The 18026-nt window shown below is 37.3% G+C and overlaps 1 protein-coding gene across 17 annotated transcripts in view; it reads left to right on the top strand.

Annotated features, from left to right (window-relative positions):
• Positions 1-18026, top strand: part of ANKS1B (ankyrin repeat and sterile alpha motif domain containing 1B) — a 1043873-nt gene that overhangs the window by 662720 nt on the left and 363127 nt on the right. For 15 of the 17 annotated variants that reach the window (XR_012005947.1, XM_072773232.1, XM_072773224.1 and 12 more), the window contains exon 15: positions 9194-9300. Coding sequence is in view for 16 of the 17 variants with exons in the window: in XM_072773232.1 (XP_072629333.1) it covers positions 9194-9300 (107 nt within the window). In the remaining variant the exon portion in view is untranslated. Of the gene's footprint in view, positions 1-8743; positions 8957-9193; positions 9301-18026 lie in introns of those variants that run through there. The other 2 variants (XM_072773234.1, XM_072773233.1) reach the window with 2 other exon arrangements.

Raw genomic sequence — 18026 nt, 5'->3', positions numbered from 1 at the left:
TTTAAAGAGATTTTATTTATTTATTCATGAGAGACACACAGAGAGAGGCAGAGACATAGGCAGAGGAAGAAGCAGGCTCCATGCAGGGAGCCCTATGTAGGACTCCCAGGACTCCAGGATCATGCCCTGAGCCAAAGGCAGACGCTCAACTACTGAGCCATCCAGGGGTCACATCCATAAGGCTCTGTTGAATGAGAAAAGTAAGGTTCAGAAAAGTGAGGGTAGTATGATTCTGTTTTTATGAAGCAAGGCCTACAAATATGTGTGTGTTTATTTGTATGTATGTGTGTGATAGATTTGACAATGGATAAATATTTGTGAGAATACACACTAATTTGTTAACATGAATTACCTTGAGGGAAGGATGGATTATACAGCTGGTATGGAGGGACTAGGGGAGGGAATAACAAGGACAATGGAAAAAAAAGAAAAAATAGAGCACTAAAATACCAATAATATATAAAACAATAATAAAATTATATTTATATGCAATTGTATGTTTTGTATTCTTGTAATTTTTTAAGAATTTTTTTAAAGATTTTATTTATTTATTCATAGAGACAGACAGAGAGAGAGAGAGAGAGGCAGAGACACAGGCAGAGGGAGAAGCAGGCACCATACAGAGAGCCTGACGTGGGACTCGCTCCGGGGTCTCCAGGATCACGCCCTAGCTGCAGGCGGCGCTAAACCGCTGCGTCACCGGGGCTGCCCGAATTCTTTTTGTTTTTATTCTATTGTTCAATAATTGAAAAAATTTTTGAGACATAATTCTCATATTATTCAATCTAACCATTTAAGGTATTCAATCCAGGGGCACCTGAATGGCTCAGTCTGTTGAGCGTCTGCTTTTGACTCAGGTCATTATCCCAGGGTTCTGGAATGAAGCCTCACATCAGTCATCAGTCTCCCTGCTCAGCAGTCTGCTTGTCCCTCTCCCTCTACCCTCCTTCCCCTGCTTGTGCTCTCTCTCTCTCTCTCTCTCAAGTAAATAAAATATTTTTAAAAAATAAAAAATAAAAATAAAGCATACAATTCAGGGTTTTTATTTTATTATATTCACAGAGTTTTGCAACTATCCCCAAACAATTTTAAGCATTTTTATCACCCTAAAAAGAAATGTCACGTCCATTAACAGTCACTCCTCTTTTCACCCAATACTCTCTCTCTAGACGTAAGCAACCACTAATCTACTTTCTTTCTCTATAAATTTGTCTATTCTAGATATTTCATATAAATGGAATCATATAATTTATGGCATTTTTTTTTGCTGGCCACCTTCTTTAGCAAAACATTTTCAAGGTTGAGCTATGATTTAGCATCTATGAGCACTTCATTTCTCATTGACAGTTCTCTAAGATACGAGTTGCTAGTCCAGTTAAATTTGGTTAAGAGGACTTCTTGAGGCCAGTCTTTGAAGTTTGTTCTGACTCCAGGAGGGCATTTCTTAACTGGGGCATCTCTTTCCCTGATTCTCTAAAACTAGCTGCCCTACTGGTTAGCCTGTTGTCCTAATGGAGCTGCTAGTCTCCTTTTAATTGCTTACCACAAGAATCTCCATTGTTTTTAATAATACCCTTAGTCTTGAACTTCCTCATACTGTTTCAAATAAAGTCAATTTCTTGGAGAGAGCTTCAGAGCTTTCTGTACTTAAAAACTGACCTATTTGTGAACTGATATCTTATAACTAGTTCTCCTTTGGCAGAATCTTTGAACCACTGTTCTGAGCAATGGGCAAGGGTTCTAGACTCTGGTCAGCTTGCCTTTCTGGGCACAGAATCTCAACTCTATAAGCAAACTGGGCTGAGGACCATCAGGACCCTAGTATTCCCATCCTGTCACAACTGGGATGGAGTATATAAACTGGGGAATGGGTGGACAAAAGGAGCCCATGACCTCTCAGCCATACTCACCAGGAATTTAACTTCTGAGCCTTAATGAGCCAGATGGAATTAGTAATGTTGCTGGCAGGGATGCCTGGGTGGCTTAGTTGGTTAAGTGCCTGACTCTTGATCTCAGCGCAGATCTTGACCTTAGGCTTGTGAGTTCAAGCACTGCATTGGAGCTCACTTAAAAAAAAAAAAAAAAAAAGGAAAAAAGAAATGCTGCTGGCCTATCCCTTTTGATAAGGTATGATATCCTTTGGATGGGAGCTGAGAGGGAGTCTCATCTCTTGGGCACAGCCACTCAGAGTGAAGTTTCTTTCAAGCTGAGCTGGGGAGAGAGAAGAGAGAAGAGAGAAGGAACAAGCTCAAGTAACCACAGACTCTCTGTTCTTAGCCAAGTTTCAGTAGATTTTCTTGAATAAATATTTTTTCATCCTCTGTATATTCTTAGAACAATTTACAGAGACTTTTAAAGGTTGTTTTATTATACAATTTCAGCAATTATGTCTGTTTTGCTGAGGATCAGGTCCACAGAACTTTTCACATTGTCATTCTGACAGTAGTACCCCCAGATTATTTTTTAAAAGATTGTGCCAAAGAAAATTCATGGTTTCATCACACAGTCTGAGTTTCATTTCCTTATCTGAAATGAGGCTAATAATCCATATCACACTGCCTAGGACATAGTATCTCTGAATAACTATTAACTTATTATTTTCCTTCCGTCTATCTCACTCTGGGGACTTAGAGAAGTTCTAGTTGAATAAAGGTGCCTGCCCAATAAGGTATTGTTATGCTTGAAAAATTTTGAGACCCCAAGAAAGTATTTCAAGTAATATTTGAGGTGAGAAATATACTTAACCACTATAAGAAAAAAGTGATCTTCAGACTTGAACCAGGGTTCTTTTAGAGCTGTGGCTCATGGGAAAATACTTTAACAAAACTGCAAACAATATGATTCAAGATCTCTTTCTTCGTCCTCCCTCCCCCTTACCACCTCACCCTACCCAACTCTCTCCCTACTCATTTTCCTCTTGCATTATAGCTTTACACCAACATATGAGAATTACTGAGTAGAAACTGAATAAATAAAGAATAAAGTTTAATCTATACAGAGATTTGCAAAATGATTGGTGACTAGTACTGTCTCCAACCTATATTTGTTTTTTTACAAATTGAAGTATAGCAATACACCATGTTACATTAATTTCAGGTACACAACATAGTTATTTGACAACTCTGATAACTCTGTAAGTCATGCTATGTTCACAAGTGTAGCTACTATTTGTTAGCATATGATGCTATAATATAATATATAATATGATATAATACAGTCAAATACCATTGATTATATTCTCTATGCTGTACCAAAAGCCTGTATCTCCCAAGCCCCTTCACCCATTTTGCCACACCTCTCCCCACTCCTGACATTATCAGTTTGTTCTCTGTATTTATGGGTCTGTTTCTGCTTTTTATTTGTTCATTTTGTTTTTTAGATTTCACGTATAAGTGAAATCATATGGTATTTGTCTTTCTTTAACTTGTTTCACTTGGCATAATACCCTCCAGACCCATCCATGTTGTTACAAATGGGAAGATCTCATTCCTCTTTATGGCGGGGTAATATTGCATTGCACATATATGCCACATCTTCTTTATCCATTCACCTACCAGTGGACACTTGGGCTGCTCCCATATCTCAGCTATTGTAAATAATGCTGCAGTAAACATAGCAGTGGATGCATCTTTTTAAAATTAGTGTTTTGTTTGTTTTGGGTACATACCCAGTAGTGGAATTACTGGATCATATGGTAATTCTATTTTTAATTTTCTGAGACATCTCTATATTGTTTTTCACAATGGCTATACCAATTTGCATTCCCACCAACAGTGTATGAAGGGTCCTTTTCCCCCATATCCTTGGCAACACTTGTTATTTCTTATCTTTTTTGATGCTAGCCATTTTTTTTTTTTTTAAGATTTTGTTATTTATTCGAGAGAGAGGCAGAGACACAGGCAGAGAGAGAAGCAGGCTCCATGCAGGGAGCCAGACATGAGGACTTGATCCTGGGTCTCCAGGATCACACCGTGGGCCAAAGGCAGCCCTAAACCGCTGAGCCACCTGGGCTACCCAATACTAGCCATTTTGAAAGGTGTGAGGTGATAATGCCATTGTGGTTTTGATTTGCATTTTCCTGGTAATTACTGATGTTAATCATCTTTTTATGTGTGTTTGGCCATCTCCATGTCTTCTTTGAAGAAATGTCTATTCCGGCCCTCTGAAAAATTTTTAAACAGATTGTTTTTTTAGTTTTGAATTGTTTAAGTTCTCTATATATTTTGCATATTAACCCTAATAAATATATTATTTGCAAATATCTTCTCTCATTCACTAGGTTGCCTTTTTGTTTTGTGTATAGTTTCCTTTGCTGTGCAAAATCTTTTTATTCTGATATAGTCCCATTAGTTTATTTTTGTTTCTGTTTCGCTTCCCTAAGGAGACATACTTAGAAAAACATTTCTAAAGTGAATGCCAAAGAGATTACTCAGTACGTTTTCTTCTAGAAGTTTTATGGTTTCATGTCTCAAACTGGGGTCTTTAATCCATTTAAAGATTATTTTTGTGTATGAAAGTGATTCAGTTTCATTCTTTTCCATGTAGTGTCCAGTTTTCCCAGTACCATTGGTTGACAAGACTATCTTTTCCCCATTGTATATTTTTGCCTTCTTTGTTGTAGATTAACTGACCATATAATTGTGGGTTTATTCTGAGCTTTCTATTCTATCCCATTGATATGTGTGTCTATTTTTGTGCCAGTCCCACACTGTTCTGATTATTATAACTTTGTAGTATATCTTGAAATCTGGAATTGTGATACCTCCATCTTTGTTCTTCTTTCTCAAGATTGCTTTGGCTATTCAGGTCTTTTGTGGCTCCATACAAATTTTTGTGTTATTTGTTCTAGTTATGTGAAAAATATTACTGGTATTTTGATAGGGATTGCATTAAATCTGTAGACTGCCTTGAGTAGTATGGACATGTTAACATTAATTCTTCCAACTCATGAGCATGGAATTATCTTTCCATTTGTTTGTGTCATCTTCAATTTCTTTCATCCATGTTTTATAGTTTCCAGAGTAGAGATTTTTTACTTCCTTGATTAAATTTATTCCTAGTTATTTTATTATTTTTGGTGTAATTGTAAATGGAATTGCTTTCTTAATTTCTCTTTCAGCAGAGAAATTCTTTGTTGTTAGTGTATAGAAATGCTACCAATTTCTGGGTATTAATTTTGTATCCTGAAACCTTACTGAATTCATTTATTACTTCTAATAGTTTTTTGGTGGAGTCTTTAAGGTTTCTATGTATAGTATCATGTCATCTGCGAATGGTGACAGTTTTACTTCTTCCTTACCAATTTGGATGCCTTTTGTTTCTTTTTCTTGTCTGATTGCTACAGCTGGAACTTCCAGTACTATGTTCAATAAAAGTGATGAGAGTGGATGTTCTTGTCTTATTGCTGATCTTAGGTAAAATGCTCTTAGTTTTTCACAATTGAGTATGATGTTAGGTGTGGGTTTGTCATATCTGGACTTTATTATGTTGAGCTATATGTTCCCTCTAACCCCACTTTGTTGAGGGTTTTTTATCATGAATAAATATTGTTTTTTGTCAAATGCTTTTTCTACATCTATTGAAATAATCATATAGTTTTTATCCTTAATTTTTTTGATGTGGTATATATCATATTGATTGATTTATGGATATTGAACCTATGATAAATCTCACTTGATTGTGGTACAAGATCCTTTTAATATATTGCTGATTTCAGTTTGCTGGTATTTTGTTAAGGATGTGTGGATCTATATTCATTAGGATATTAGCCTGTATGCAGGCTATGTTTTTATAAAGCAGTCTGGACCTTGAAATAACTCTCATCTCTCCCTCTCTCTCTTAGGAAATGAAAATCCTATGAAAGCCATTTCCAATATTATTGACTCATTCATTTAACAAAGATGATTTAATTCCTAGGCTGTGAGTGTGTGGCACTCTAGGTACTTGGTCCCTGTTATTCATCTTAAGAGATGAGATAGGATTTTAGGAGCCAGCCAATCAGCATATGCTTTACCAAGCCAAAACATTATTATTATGTTTGTACAACCATTTTGTAGCCTATCCACCTGTTCATAGTTCAGAATGATTAGGATGAACAGTGTGGATGTGACCTTAGGAAAGGCAATTGATATTCACCTTTAATTCCACCTCATACTAGCTTTAGAACTGGCCAAGGACAAATAGGGTCTTGTTTTCAACTTCTTATACGAGCCATATTGAGCAATCAAAGCCCCTTAAAACTGATTCCCAAACTGCTACAAACTTGTTGACCTTTTTAAAAGATCTAGAACCAATCAGAAATAAATTATAAGTAAGTGAAAAAGAGGATGAGGATATTAAAAATCCAGACCTGAAAATTCTATTTAAAAACCTACCTATCAGGACACTTGGGTGGCTCAGCGGTTGTGCATCCGCCTTCAGTTCAGGGCAGGATCCCGGAGTTCATCATTGAGCTCCCACATCCGGCTCCCTGTGAGGAGTCTGCTTCTCCCTCTGCCTATGTCTCTGCCTCTTTCTGTGTCTCTCATGGATAAATAAAAATCTTTAAAAAAATTAAAACCTACTTATCATCTTTTAAATAAAGAATTCAGAGACTTGGGATAGAAAATTTTTAATGAAAATTTAAATCTGAAACTAAAATTTTATGTAGTTTGGATTATGAAATGAAAATTATGTTATTTATTTAACAAGTATATACTGAATCCTTAGCACACGCAGTACTAACAAGACATAGTTCTACATTGGAGAAATAAGTCTTACACACAAATAATTACAATATTAGATGGAAAATATTTGTTCTAATAGAGGGTCTAAGAATGCCACTTCAAACAGATAAAGAAGACATTTATTCCTGTTAGGAGAGATTATAAAAAAATTAAAGGAAACATCATCTGATCCAAATCCAATGAAGGGACAGAAATGTGGGCACATAACAAAACCAACCCCAATATGTTTCAGGCTCCCATTAGGGACCAGCCAGAAATCCCACCTGACTGGAGTACTGGGGAAAAAGGAATAAATGTAGATGAATTGTAGCAGATCATGGAGACCTCAAAATGTCATTGAAGGAGCTGGGAGTTTATTTTGAAGCCAACTGAAAACCATGGAGGGTTTTTAAAACAAAGCCTAATAGTCAAAACTGCCTTAGATTAGTCTGACACCATGTATCAAATAGATTTTTAAATATCAGAGATAGGAAAACCAATATAGACACTATTGTTGAATCAGACCATGTTGGACCTAAACATTTCATAAAATAGCAGAATTAAAGTAGATGGCAGTTCCATAAACATGAAATAGTACATAGGATCCAGGTGATAGAAGCAAGAAACACTGGTGAGGGATGGATGACTGGAACTTGGAAATGCATGTCCATAGTGGAGGAGGTAGTACAAGATGTTTTGAGATTCAAAGTCCGTGTCAGGCAGGCTGACAAAGTTCTTAAAAAGAGAAAGATAAGGTCTAGAGAAGAAAAATAATGTTTCCTATATTTAATAAATATTTATTGAGCACTTACTAAGTGCCAGGCACTATTCTGGGGGTGGGGGGGAGATGAAAGTTATCTTCTTTGATTTTTAAAACACTTTATGTAGAAAAGGCACTGTTCCCCATCTGTGTAACCCCAAAGGCAGAGCTGGAGCCAATGAGTAGGAGTCAGGTAGGAAGTAAGATATCTAATAAATGGAGGCGTCTTGATAAGTAGTAAGAGCTCTGTTTCAGGCAGTATTCAAGCATAAATTGGATAATGATCTTCCGGGCCCCCTGTGACAAGGGATTTCTGCCATAAGCAAGAGGTTAGACTAACCCTTCTGTACATTGTCTCCCAATCTTAAGTAAGAGTCTATTCTTTTCCTATGATCTAGTCTTATGGGTTCTATTTTTTTTCTGTGGGTTCTATTATTAATCTCTGATTTCTCTCAATTATTAAATAAATTACCCAATCTGTCTGCCATTCAGTAAAACTCACACATTTGCATCTGTTATTCTTGAATTATTTTTGGTGAGGGCTCCTCTTCTTTATTAAAAATCTCTATCCAGTAATGTTACCTTTATAGCTAATTTCGCATGCTAACCCTGGTAGACTGGGTTATAAATATCAGAGGGGGAAAATGGATCTCTTGCGCCTAATAATATTTTTGTTTGGAAGAAGCCCTGCAAATGAGAAATGAATTATATTGACTTCAAAACTGTGATGCAGTTTCTGTCTTTTGCAGTAATTCAGAAAGGGGAAAAAATATTTCAAAAGGTTCATTTTGATACAGCGCATTAAAGAAAGAATGATTATTCTCCAAGCCCTGTAAAGCTTTAAATCAGAAACATGTATCTGTGTTGCGGTTAGAATGGAATAAAGGAAAAGAGAAGAAAAGGAGAGGAGAAAGGAAACCTGGAGTGAGCTCCGCGATCAGCTATAGTTAAAGCTTTGCATTTCCTGGTGTCTTTTGAAACGTAAAATTCCACAACAAATAGCCCTGTAACGTATAACCAGTATGAAGATTCAATTCAGATTTAAGCACTTTGGTTTGCTTTTGAATCTTGCTATTTTCTGCATTTGTTTTGACTGCTCTCATCATTCAGGATTGACGCTTGGATGGGTGTGTAGGAGGAAGCAGCAGCAGCAGGCTTACAGCTTGCAGACACAAAAAAAAAAAAAGAAAAAAAAAAGAAAAAAAAAGACTGCCTTATCTGATGGCTATTATTGAAAATGCGAGGTGTAGCCTGGGCTGGGTAATGAAGGGGAGCGAGCGAGGGGGAGCAAGGAGCATGGAGCTGCATACTGATGAGTGTAGGAGTACTTGATAAAAAGAATCCTGGCTGGCGGCCGTGCATTGCTCATTGTGGAGTACTCCAACAATCACATAGAACGCAGACCAGCCTAAGCTGACAGCTTGATATGCCTTCTTCTGCTGCCTGGTTTTGGGGGCTGTATGACGTACTGGTCGGTAGTAAAGATTAATATGTAAGAAATGTGGAGCTAGGATCAAGTCATACTCCACAGCCTGCCTGGCAAACTATGTTTTACTTCTGACTTTGCTCTCTCGCTGAGAACATTAATCTGTCAAGCTGGCGGGCTCCTTTGATAGCAACTTTCCCAGGAGCATGATGTGGCAATGCCACCTCTCAGCCCAGGACTACCGCTATTACCCAGTGGACGGCTACTCCCTGCTTAAACGCTTCCCTCTTCATCCTCTTACAGGACCCAGATGCCCCGTCCAAACAGTGGGACAATGGTTGGAAAGCATTGGGCTACCTCAGTACGAGAACCACCTGATGGCTAATGGATTTGACAATGTACAGTTTATGGTAAGACGCTCTCTGTGTCCACGGAGCTGCCTTTTGTCTGTCTTTGCTTCTTATGTGTCTTCCACGGCTCAGAGGCAGCCTCATCTGCACTGAAACCGGTCAATTTATATATGTAACTGCATCAGAAAATCGGATGCCCTTAGGACTGAACTTACTGTGTACGTGTAGACACTTGCTGAAAAACGAGATCTGTAGGCATTCTTATACATGTGTATTATATGAATGAACCGGTGAGGGTACTATTTATAGGCAGGGAAAGAGGATTAACATTTATATTCTCCCTGTCATTCTTTGTGTGATTTTTATAAATTTGTCTTCTCGGAATACCCGGTTAGATTATAGCACTCCGGTTCCTTCTCATTCCTAAAACGTATTCTTGCATTCGAGCATCGGCGTTTCGTGAACAATTAGGCAATTTGTTATGTTTATGGTGTAAAGATGATTTTTTTTTCCTTTCCTGATAGTTGTTCGATAAGCGGTTTAAATCATGCGGACGACCTTTAGTTTGTTAGCAAACTGCTTCAGATGGTCAATTATGGAGAACATTCACTTACTTACCCACGCTGATTGAGGAGCACCGAAGTGTTATTTATTACTTTAGATAAAAAACAAACACTTCCATCAACTACCTGTCAGTATTTAGAGAGAGAGGCCGATGGACTAAGTGCATTCATGTACTTCGGAATGCTGGGCTGCATGCAATCTACAGCCGGTGTGTGCAAACTTCTCACTGTGATGAATATAGGTGAGGAAGAAGGGGGGCGGGGGGAGTCATGCAGACCCATAATACAGCTTCTAATCATTCATACACCTCCCCCAGTGCTCACCAGTTTCCCTTGTTAAGCTACGTCACAGTCCTTATTACCTTTCCTTGCTTTTAAGTTCTCATCACACGTTTTACTGATCCCTAAATTTAGAGAGAGCATCCTATAAGCATGTAGCACACAAGTGGCTTGCAGAAATAACTGATAGCTATTTCTAAATAAAATACTGGGGCAAGACACCTGAAGCTTAACAATTGATAACAAAATTGATAACAGAATACGAGAATTGATAACAAAATACGAGAGCTTGTTATGTTTTTTGTTTTTTTAATTTCCATCTGAGATTCTTTTTCTCCACGCTTGACTTGTCTATTACGGGTTTAAAAATCAGTTAAACTTCTGCCTTTTTTCCCCAAAAAGTGTATGCTCCATTAGCTTTTGTAAAAAGCCACATAAATGTAATAAGACAGATGAGCCCTAAGTGACGGTATACCTAGAACCCTTTATGGACCTGTTTTTTATAATGGGATACGCAACTACTGTTATTTTCCTCGTGTTGGAGAGAACTGTCACTGATTAGACAGGCAAGTTATTGTGGGGATTTAAATAGGAAGAAAAGTGAAATTTCTTCAGTTGCTATGACAGTCTTAGGACACTGAGCAGATTTAGGACAGACTTAGGACACTAAACAGAGAACACGAAGAACTCCCGGAACTATCAAACAGAATGAAAGTCTTTTCATGGTTATTTCTATTTACTGCACATTTTGATGTCTTTATTCTTTCTCTCTGTCTCTGCTGGAGATAAGACTTTCTCATCCTCACTCCTCAAGCCCTTGTCCAAATTTATTCCGGTCCCATGAGAAGCTAGGAAGGTCTTTGGATTCTCTAGATTTTTTTGGCTACTTCCAAATATTTGAATTCAGCATAATTTTCCTCTGAATATTGAACACGTTTGAGCAAATATAACCCCTTTTTGAAAGCCCGAAACTGAAAGGTTAATCAAACAGTTTTCAAATTGAGCATTTCGAGGTCGTAGAACAACATTCAGGAATGAATTATGTATAAGTACTCCAAAATGTATCCAGGAGGCAAAAGTCCTGGGTATATGTGACAAAACCAAGGTCTGAGCTTCTCCGTAGATTATTATCTTTATTTTTTTTTCAATTCTAAGTTTTACATGTAATTTTCCTGAAAATGAGAAGAGATAGTTAATTCAGATTAGTCAATGAAATACCTTCTTCATGAGAGAGAATTAATTAAAAAAGAAAAAAAACTTTGATCATTTAGAGGAGTTAATTATGAAGATTGAGCAAATCATAAAATGATGCTATCAATTGTTGGTTTATATGCTGCTATACGCTATTTGCTACTAGTATCAGAAAAACTAGTTTCTACCTTTATATAAATCATTTATTGATTTCCATAATCTGATTTATTTAATTATGAATTTAGTTAAAGCACACTATATGATCAGCCCACTCTAAGAAACAGATTTCATTAATAGGGTGAAGAATCTTTTAGAGCTGGCTGGTCTCCACTCGGTATCATATTCTAGCTTTTATTTTTCTTGAAGCACATTCTGACCTGCATTTATTCATCCTGTTGCCTAAGCAACAAGCACCACACTCCCATTAACTGTGATGTAGTGCAGGTCTTACTAGCTTTTTAGAACAAGACAGTAGAGACATCAAAAGGATGTAATTAATGTTGCTTGAAACTTCATTGTACATCCATACATAGATATGCTTTATTTAGGAAACATTCTCAAGAGTTAATTTTTCATTTAATCAATATTCCATTAATGAATGTTTTAAAGGATCCATATAAGTAACTTTCAAAGTATATTGAAAGCTTTAAAAAAATGTTTTACTAACCCTGTTCTACATACTCTGACACATAAATACAATATATGGATGATTTATCCACGGAGCTATGATTAATAAAGATTTCTTACGTCAGTCCCTAGACACAGTTAAGAAAGCAGGACCTCCATTTATTTTTGTATATCTATCAAGTATTGCTTCTCCTTTGGGCTCTTAATATTTATCCTTGATTTTACTGATTGTGATTTTTTTTTCAGTATCTGAAAAGTAGAATTCCAAACTTTCTCTTTATGTACCTGGTCCTGGTTTGCTGATATTTGTGCACACATTTGACTTTCCTGTATCCTGAAATATACAAAATAAATGGAAATTGATAAAATTAAAGGGTAACTACAAAACTACATCAAGTCACCTAAGACTTTGGGAGAGTTAGATCCACGTTGCAATCAAAAGCTCCTTCAACATAGAATCCTTCATCCAAAGACTTATCCAAGCCCTACTTACCTGCTCCATCCCCTCTGAAGTCATACATGGCCAGCTCCCTCCTACTGAGATGTGCTACTCGCTAGCCTCTGGGAAAGCTGCCGGGTCCTGAAATAGGTTTATGTTTCAACATTACTTTTATTTTTTTTTTAAAGCAAGGAGTTTATATATGAAGAGTTTAGTATATAAAATGTACATGCTTATTTACTTCCTTATTATATGTTTCTATCATCACCTCTTTTTTCCAAGTCTGTTGACTGCTTCCTAAATTTGAAGTCTCAAACTATCCATTCTTCTCTTGATAACTACTCATTTGTACTCTCCTCTCCCCATCTTGGACAGCTATTTCCTTTCCTTCCCCTCTCAATCTTTTTTTTTTCTTAATCCTCAAACATCTAACTCAATTCCTGCCTTGTTTATGTAGCTTTCCTTAATGACTCTAGTCCTCCGGAGCCTCTCTTTTCTCTGCACTCATGTAGAGTTTGTATTTGGTATGAAAAATTACATTTGGCATGCCATTATTCACTATCTAGAATTAGAAGTTAAGTTTTTGCTCATATATATCTTGTGTCTCCCACTAGACTAGAACTTCAAGTCCATGTTCTCTGTATTCAATTCTCTTGCCTTTCTCACAACTCCTAGCATAATTCTGTGTACATAGACATCACCCCATAGTATCTGGATGCACAACAGACTGTTGTAGTTGAATCTCCAGCCTTATTTTTGAACTGTAGGCCTTGTCAGTGGAACATGGAGCATTAGTACCCTTCATTCATTCATGCAACAAACTCTCCCTAGACATTTTATATGTGCTAGGAAGAGTATTAATCACTAAGAACGTAACAGTAAACAATCCATGATCCTTGACCTCTAGCAGGTTACAGTATTGCTCTCAGACATATCAGATTATTTGCATGCACATTAATGGTTCATTCCTATTTAGTTTAATTTTAGAAGCATATTTCATGTGTGATACAGTTTGCTTGAGTAATTCTGGAAGATTCAACAAAATTATAAGGGAATCAGAATGTATAATGCAATAATACTTCCATATATAGATTCTACTTTTTACCCCAACATGCTTATCAGCTCTGGGCTAAAAGCACATGGGCTGCATGCACATTAGACACACATTCCTTCATGTGCTTACACACACACATACACACATGCATCACAGGGATCTTGCCCCTCACCCTTTTATATAATTACCGTCCCTCAGCTTATTACTTACTAACAGTGGTCATTTTAGGAACAAATTACAGTAGACACTGGAAGAGATAAGATTTCTCAGAGAAGGGCATAAAGAAAGATAAAGATACTTAAAACATTCTCAGTGTTATGGTAGATTTATGGTCCAAAAACTGAATTAAGAAGTTTATATTATTGGAGGAGGACTGACTCATAGCCTCACCAGGATAACTAGCTGACAGTTATATTTGTAAACTCTAATCAAAAAGGGGGAAGAATGAAATTATGCCAACTCATTTTTTTTGCAAGCATTTCCTGTGTTTCTAGGTTGCCATCGAGGTTGGCTTAGGATGCTTTGACCATTATTAAAATGTCCAAAATGCAGCCTTTACAGAATAAAAAATAAAAATAATTCCAGGAGCCCTATGTGATTTGGCTTTTTTGTACACTTGTGTGGGTAGCATTCATAAAGGATGTGCTGAGGGTCAGAGTGATGCTAAAGAGTGGAGCCACAGAGATCTTGGAAGTCATCCATTTGGACAAAAGATTTAAGGAAGATTGATCTTATAAGTATTTACTTGAAATTTTCTATTCCATTTTTGTGGTGCATTTTACATGCTAATGTACTTACTTCTTTTTTCCTCTTTTATATAACTTTGCTGTAATAAGAGCACCATTTGCACTTGACCTGATAAAATGACCTTTTAAGTGTTCTTGCAGCATATCATGATCCAAGAAAGAAGTTACACTTGTGAAGCAGAAAAATAAATTGTCCCCAAAGGTTAAGACTAATAACACCCAAGATGATTTCTTGTTTTATTTATTTTTTTTTGATTTCTTGTTTTAAATATCACTTAAGAAAATTTTATAAAGTTACTGAGATTGAAAGGTGTCCAAGAGAAAAATACCTGCCACACTCCCACCAACACCATCCTGTTTCTGAAACAGTCTAGTCTCCGAAGTGAGTGCCTTCACAGCAAATGTGCAGCTATAATTTTACAAACTCAGTTAATCCAGTAGTTGGTTACACATGCACTTCTGCAACAGAAAAAAATATATATTTTTTTTAACTACAGGCATTTAAAAATCTGTTGGCATCCAAAAGTCAAAGCCAGGAGGGAGTCATTCTTTATCTGGACAACAGCTTAATTACAAATGTAATAGGCAATAGCCTCGCCGTGGTGTGAGAGAGAACTGAAAGAAGTTCTCATTTCCACTGTCTTGCTTCTCTGTGATTCAGTTTACTCATCTGTAAAATCAATCTAATGAGGGATCTAGGAGAAATGTTCTTTGGACTTGTTATTTAATATTTTGAGCTCTTTAAAGTTGCAGGGTACAATATTGGCACTGGCAGAGCTGTTAATTGTTCTTGTAGATCTCATTAGCCTTGGAAGGACACTGATTGCCTGTGCAGTGGAAAGTCAGAAACGAGGGCATGTTCAGGGATGACCATCTTGGAAGAATGGCCTTTTAGGAAAAACACTAGCTGCAGTTCTAATCTGGCGATAGTGAGGAGGCCTTTACTTCCATCTGGAAGTTACTCCAGTTACATTTTTAAGCATTAAAATAAGCTGCCCCATTTTCTAATAATGCAGGACTACAACTCCCATTACTAACTCACGCTCACATGAATTGGCCTTTAATTTAGTCCTGCAGCACATTTGCATAATTTTATCTCCAGTGTTGCTTCAAATGACCAGATATTTGGGAAGAGGAATTTACTTCATGAATCAGAAAACTTATCCAAACTGCTGAATTATGGACTAACTTTAAGAAATCCAGCCACAGTCATATATATATATATATATATATATATATATATATATATATATATATATATTTTTTTTTTTTGCTTCTTTAAAAAGATAGATCTCTCAAACAAGTGTTCAACAGGCAATGACCTCCATTTTCCCACTTCAAGTCACCTCCTTAACCCCTATAATCCTGCCTGCTTCCCAGCTTTTCGGCTAAAATTGTTCTCTTTGAAGTCAGTTGTGACCTGCTTCTTGCCAAATCCCAGCCCCCTTTCTTCTTACTTCATTTCTCTTGCCCTCTTTACAATGTCTTCTTTTCACCACTCACTCCTTATTGATAGTCGCTCCCTTATTGATATTTATTACAGCTCTGTGACATTACACTGCTCTTTCCAATCATTGGTGTTCTCTGATCCTCCTCCTGCCTCTAAATGTGCATGGTGCTCTACCTGTCTGTCCATTAGAGAGATCATTAGTTCTCATGGATCCATCGCGGTCCTCCTCTTCCTCTTTCTACCTGGTTTCCAGTGCTGTCCAACTACTCAATAAGCATTTGCATATACATCTATTCATGCGAAGCATTTAGCACAGACTTGGCATAGAACAAATGCCCGACAAATGTTAAGTATTACTGCAGCAGCTAGAGTGCTCTTTCTAAAGCACACGTTTGCTTTAGCACTACTCTGCTTAAAATAATCCAGTGATTCTCAATTACCTATGGGAGATTATGTTTCCAAAATCCTTAATATGGCTTTCATATCCAGGATCCTTATGACTTGCTTGGCCCCAATTCCTTTTACAGCCTCTTCTATTACCATTTTCTCTCTTTACAATTCTAGAGAACTGTGTATTTATCTTTCATTGCCTGGCCTTTTGCACATGCTGCTCTCTGCCAAGAATGACCTTCCTTCCCCTCTTAACTCCCCTTTATCCTTTAGTTCTTAGCCTAGTTGTCACTTCTTTTAGCTGTCACTTCTTCCCTGGCCCTCCAAGGTATAGGTCAAGAATCCTTCTTTTGTAGTTCCCTTTCTTACCACTTATTTTACCATGCCATATTACCTATTTACTTGTCCACCTACCCCCACCATCTCTCCCCCACACAAATAGCAGAACAGAGGTCAACAAACTTGTTCTCTCAAGGCCAGATAGTAAGTATTTTTAGGCTTTCAAAGTCGTGTGGTCTCTATTGCAACTATTCACGTCTGCTGTTGTAGTATGAAAGCAGCCATAGACAATATGTAAATAAGTTCCAATAAAACTTTATTTACAAAAACAGGCAGATTTGGTCAAAGAGCCATAGTCTGCTACCCACACACTTGATTATTTTTAACTCCTTGAGAATTATAGATATATTTTGACTCTCTGTATCTCCAGGGATAACTCACGGCTTACACAGGTAGACACAGTAAATGTTTGATGAAAGGAAGAAGAAAGAAAGCAAATAAGGATGAAGGGAAGGAAGGAAAGAGAAAAGGAGTGAGGGAATCTGGCCAGTGGCTACAGCAAGGTTCCTGAAGGCCTGTTTGGTTAAAGAGAACCTAGTCAATAGCTAAGAATATTCAGAGCAAGAGTCAGTCTTCAGGAGTCTCCTAAGAGCTAGAGAGGGTGTTTTTGCTTAAGCTGATCAGACAGGAGTATATTTCTATCAAGAGAACTACAGGCATAGAAACTAGAAAAACACAGCTGCAAAGGGATCCCGTTGTTCACTCTCTTTGGAATTCCTTTCTCTTCCTTCTTCACCTAATTGTGCTACATTGTTCATGTTTCAGCTTAAGCATTACTTCCTCCCGGAAGTATTTCCTTATACCACCCTGTCATCTGGCTGGCATAGTCACTTTGTCTCTGTGCACCCCTGGCACCCCGCCCTTAGCCCTGTGCTAATCTCTATTGTATTGTATTGTGATTATATGCTCAGATGTCTGCCTCCCACCCTAGAAAATGAGTTCCTTTAGAGGCAGACATCAGGTCTCATTTATCTCTGTATTCCTAAAGCCTGGTGCAGTGCCTGGCATATCATAGCTTCTGATATACACTGATCAGATGGATTTAAAGTTCAGTTTGGTTTCATATAACTTATCCCATGTAATTCTTACCACATCCCTGTCAATAAGTATTAGTATCCCCATATTGATAAATGAAGAAAATATTATTATACTATTATTATATATTCATAAATGAAACTCAACAGGGTTAAAAAATATTGGCCAGCACCACCTAGATTTCAAAACCAAACCTCATTGATGTAAAGGCTCCTGCTAAAAAAAAAAAAAAAAAAAAAAAAAAAGGCTCCTGCTCATTTCACTAAGACCACATTATCCCATCATTCCTCCCATCACTCATTCAGCAAATGTTTAGAGAGCCCCTGTTAAATTGCAGACATTGACCAGGACACTGGCATGCCCTGGAAGCACTCCCAGTTTGTCATATTTTTGGTCCTTTGAGGAACTTCTTTATCCTACTTCTTAATTTCCTACCTTGTCTCTACTACTTCTCAAGAGGGTCTCTGTTCTAATCAGACTGGAACACTCACTGCCAAATATATACCTTTATTCATAATTTCCCTGCTATGTAACATAGCCTGTCTCCTCCAAACTACCTATTCAAGAAAGACCCATTCCTCAAGGCCCTGGTTCCCCCACCTCCTCTGTGGAGCCTTTTACTGGTCTGGACCTGGCCCACCTCTTCAGCTTCATCTTTCACCCCTCTTTAAGC

The sequence above is a fragment of the Canis lupus genome, chromosome 13, assembly GCF_048164855.1.
Source record: "Canis lupus baileyi chromosome 13, mCanLup2.hap1, whole genome shotgun sequence".
NCBI classification, from domain to species: Eukaryota; Metazoa; Chordata; class Mammalia; order Carnivora; family Canidae; genus Canis; species Canis lupus.
This window is presented reverse-complemented; position numbering and strand designations above follow the sequence as displayed.